Source organism: Belonocnema kinseyi, chromosome 6 (genome assembly GCF_010883055.1).
Source record: "Belonocnema kinseyi isolate 2016_QV_RU_SX_M_011 chromosome 6, B_treatae_v1, whole genome shotgun sequence".
NCBI lineage: Eukaryota > Metazoa > Arthropoda > Insecta > Hymenoptera > Cynipidae > Belonocnema > Belonocnema kinseyi.
Window position 1 is genome coordinate 1,297,653 of NC_046662.1, and position 4,745 is coordinate 1,302,397.

General features: G+C 32.6%; 1 protein-coding gene across 1 annotated transcript; it reads right to left on the reverse strand.

Annotated features, from left to right (window-relative positions):
• Window positions 1-1,074: 1,074 nt before the first annotated feature.
• LOC117174456 lies at window positions 1,075-1,407 on the reverse strand. The gene has a single exon (XM_033363599.1). It carries the CDS (start codon window positions 1,405-1,407, stop codon window positions 1,075-1,077), a length of 333 nt encoding a protein of 110 aa, XP_033219490.1.
• Between the last annotated feature and the right edge of the window lie 3,338 nt (window positions 1,408-4,745).

The window sequence follows — 4,745 nt, forward strand, 5'->3', positions numbered from 1 at the left end:
GTCAGTTACGCCGAATTAAGTGAATCTAATAAATCTTAATCTACTACTGTTCTGTGAAGCAGAATTTAAATCGACGTCCAGGCGATCTCTCCTTGTGAGTAATTTTGATTTAATTTTAATTTGATTTAATTTATTATTATGCCAACATTAAAATGTCAATAACGGGAAACTAAACTTAAATTCATATTTAAAAGATTCATTATGTCTTGATATTTAGTAATAGAAATAACTATATTAAGAGTAATAATAATAAAGAGACGTTGGCACCTCAAACTGAGGTGATTTCACATGACGTATTCGAGTGAATTAAAATCCACCGGCCTATCAGGTAGAGACAAGTAGAACGGTTTTGTAGTACGATTAAGCGTGAAAGAGCATTGAAAGGAAGTTGCCCTAATAGATATGGACTTGTGATATCGGCCCGCAACATTTTATACAAAAACATCACACAAGAATAAATCCGCCTCTCCTCCAACTTTAGAAAATTAGAATCATCGTACAGCTGAAGATAATGCACCCATACTGCGGATAATTACCTGTTCTTCCAAACACTAAATATGTCAGAAATTTCTTTCGCACCAATCTGAGCTCATACCGATAATTATTGAACATCGGCCGCCCAAACAAAAGAGGCATATTCAAGCCTTAAGTGAATAAACGTATTAGACAGTGTTTTAAATGTTGATTCAAATTTAAAGTTCTTAGAGAATCAAATAACGGAACCTAATGCTTTAAGCACCGAGGCAGCTATATGTTTTCAATTATTTCTGTAACGAAACGCAATGGAGAATAAATTAGTATTCAAGATCTTGCGTATCCCAAATAAAAATGGTATTCCTGATAACAGGAAAATGTATTTTGACTGTAATTTATTGCATAGTTTATGATAATAAAAAAATGTCAAATAACAAAATTTATTTGATAATTTTAACTCAAAATACTCATTTAAAGCATCGATGACTTTCTCGCTGCTTTGAAATTTTTATCTCCTAGTTATTTCCAAGGTTAAGGGACCGATGATATTCGCTGGGGCCAAATCTGGTGAATATGGTCGATGAGGAAACAAATCCAAATTCAATTCGTTGATTTTAGCCATCGCCACGACCGACCTATGGGGAGGTGCGTTGTCGAAGATTTTTGATCGACTGTTAACAAAAGCGGCACCCACCTAGCACAGTGCTTCGCCATGCCCAAATATTCATGTAAGATATTGCGTCCACGCTCAGTTGATCTGCAGTCCTCTATCCGCATTTTACTCATTTTTTCGATTATTTCGGGAGTTGCGACCTTAACGGGGAGTTCTGAACGTGGTTCGTCAGATGTGCTCGTGCGACCTTTCTCAAAATCAGAATCTCCCTGATTAACCATCGAATATGATGGAGAAGAATCTTTCACTATGGAATCCATTTTTTCTTTAATTTGAAATGGCGTTAGGCCTTTTAAATAAAAACATTTAGTGACCACGCGCTTCTCTGATATTTTCCATTTTTGTACAAAATATCGACGTGTATTATTCAGTAGGCTCTCAAGTGTATAGGAACAGAGAGATCGATTTGAAAATTAATATACAAGCTAGTGAGAGATAGTACTATAGAATACAAGCTAAAACTTAGACCTGCTGGCGTAATCTCTAGGTCAAGCGGGAAACTTGTGACCCCATGCTCGTATGTATCTATTAATCTCAATGGACCATCACAGCGTCAGAATGTCATGGGCAACCGTCAGAGGGCATTAATTAGCAGAATCTACTGATTGCTTGATTGCCTAATCGAGCTTCAACCTAATCGATCCACAAGAGAGAAATCTCAGGCTATAAATTAAAAAGTGAATATTCAGAGAATCCATCCTGCAGGGATAGAATATAACTATTTAATTCTTGAAAAAAAAGTTTACCTTCTTTTTCTTTTTTCTTTTCTTATTTAAATTGGATTGGATCCACTCCAGGCAATAATCCCATTCACAATTCAATTCAATTTGCAAGTTATTTACATATAGAAATTGGACACACTTTAAAATATAATCGTGAAGAATTTTTAGTTATTTTTAGATATTATTTTTTAGCTCCGTGAAAGTTTTATTTAATGCAAGTCAAGATACTCGTCTATCCCAACTTCCCTACTTCTCATCACTGATGGTCACGTGTTCCGTATAGCCAATGACAGCGCGGAGGCGGGAATGTAGTGTGAGACGACCTTACGGATACGTAGAGTGGTGGAGTCCACCCTCGAGTTGCAGTCGACGAGAATTTAATGTATAAGAAAGGAATATGAAAATAGTAACATTGAGATTTCTCTATCAAAGGTTTAAAAAAGGAAAGATGAATTTTTTGAATGATACAAAATAATTATTGTAATTACCTAGGTAGAAGCAGCAACAATCAAGAGCAAGAAGACAGTTGAGAACGCTGGTTTGAACATGGCAAAGCAGGTAGTTCTGCAAAGAGCTAGTGAGTAATTTTACAATATTTTTTTTAGGAAAACATAGAAAAGCAATCGAAATCTTTAAACATTCTCAACAGCTCCATAGGGATAATGAATATAATAGCAATCTGATTCGGCGTTAAGTCTTACCGGATTAAAAAAAGATACATGATTGGCTAATCAATTTCGATAAATCGCAGCAGTAGTTCGCTCTGTTACACGATACATTGTCAAAATTCGCAGTCCCTAGTTCCTGCATTTTCGAAACAAATTCATGTAATTTTATTCTTTTTTTTAACTCGAAAAAGCCCTTTTTATCTATTTTTATTTTTTCTCTTTACATTATACCCTATTTTTAGGCAAATAATTGTTTGAATTTATTTTTAAAAGCGCTTAGTTGCAGTCTCTGGTTTTTCCACAAAATTCACTAACTAAGCAAAGCAGTTCTTATCTTGACAATTTATATAATAAATTACAAAATTGTTTGTCTTCTTTGACGTTTAATACGAGTGAAAAAGAACGCGCCTAAATTTCTTGATTATAAATAATTATTATCATTAATTACCTGCTTTTTACAGCGTATTTAACATGAACTATTTCTAAAAAGGCATTTATCAAATAATTTGAAACTTGAATTTGTGTTTACAAGAAATAAAATTTTCTGTAAATCTTAATTAGTAGAAATGTTGCTAAATCCATTTTATAAAAAATTAATGCAATAAATTCATTGACGAGAGACTGGAGTCCTCGTGTAAACGATGAGGCGCATAGTGGCCGATTCTGGATTCAAGTATTGATAACTTACGTGTAGTGTCAATTTTGATCCAATTTGAACCGCCCGTTTTTTTTAAATACTTGTGAATACTTACAATTTTAAAAACCACAGCCAGAATTAGGTTTCGATTTGTCAGAACGCTGCTTAAACTAAAAAACAACCGAAAATTTGCCCTTGTACGACGAAATTGTTTATAACGATTTTACACTAACATAATAAGCTCTGAAAAAAACGTCATGTGAATTTTCGTCGTGATTTTATTTGTACTCTTTTTTTCTACTTATTTTACAATCTCATTGTCATTTTGATGCCATTTATAACCGGCGCTCAGAACGGGCATTATTAGGTCACTGACAATGATGATTTCCGGTGGTTTTTTAGTTTAGGCAACGTTTTGACAAATCGAAACCTAATTTTGGCTGTATTTTTTTAAACTGCAAGTATTCACAAGTATTTAAAAAAAATAGCGGATCAAATCGGATCAAAATTGACACTCCACATAAGTTATCAACACTTGAATACAGATTAGAGCTCCCTCGTTAAAATCCGAGTTCGGGTACATTGTATGTGACTGCTTAATTAGTAACTTCATCACTTTTTACCAAATTAAACGGTAAGATTTATGTAAATTAGCGAATGATAAATAAAAAATTATAATAATTTAAAAATGAATCAATAATAAATAATAATAAATAAATAATTTGCTTAATATTACTAACGTTTCTTCAATTTCTTTTAAGGCTTACATTGTTATATTAATCATAATTCTGTATAAATCATAAAATATCCAACATTCAAACAGTACAGAAAATTTGAAAACAAAACACAGCAATGCTTTCTGTAGTGTAATTCAGTGTCTGGTTTACTTACACGAAACAAATTTGGTCCGTAAAAGTGCCATAAACTTGTATCTAGCTCTCTGATACGAGATAAAAAAAATAAAATATTGAACAGTTTCTGCAAATTTCAAATTTTAAGTAGTCGAGTTATTGGATTGGTCAGTCAAAAAGTCACCAGAACATTTTTTTTACAGAGCTATTTATCTTGTTTCATATAAAGCCTTTCATAGGGTTCCTTTTCGTGTTAAAATTCTAATTATAATTGTCTAAACTCGTGTTAAAAAATATAGGATCTTATTTCTAGGTTATTTGAATTTAATTTTTGCAAAATATTCCAGAGTAAAATATGACGAGAATAATGTAGCGTTGACTGAGTTTTGCAGCTTATGTTTACTTTTTTGAGTTTCTAGTCAGATGATAACGCTAACAACTGCTGAAGGTGAGAAACAACCTTGACTCAATCCGACTCAAATTTCAATTTTAAATTTTTAGGGAAAAAATAATGGAGATAGTAGTTCTCTGAGCATTGTTTTTCAACAACTCGTAATATTTGAGCAATTATTGAAGAAAAAAATTATGAAACTTCTTATGATTTTTACATCTTGTTCGTCCTTTTTTACGGACAAATTGTTTTCGCGTAAGACAACTTTGAAGATTTCGATAAGTGTTAATTCAAAAAATATGTCATATTTTAATGGAGTTAGCAGAAAA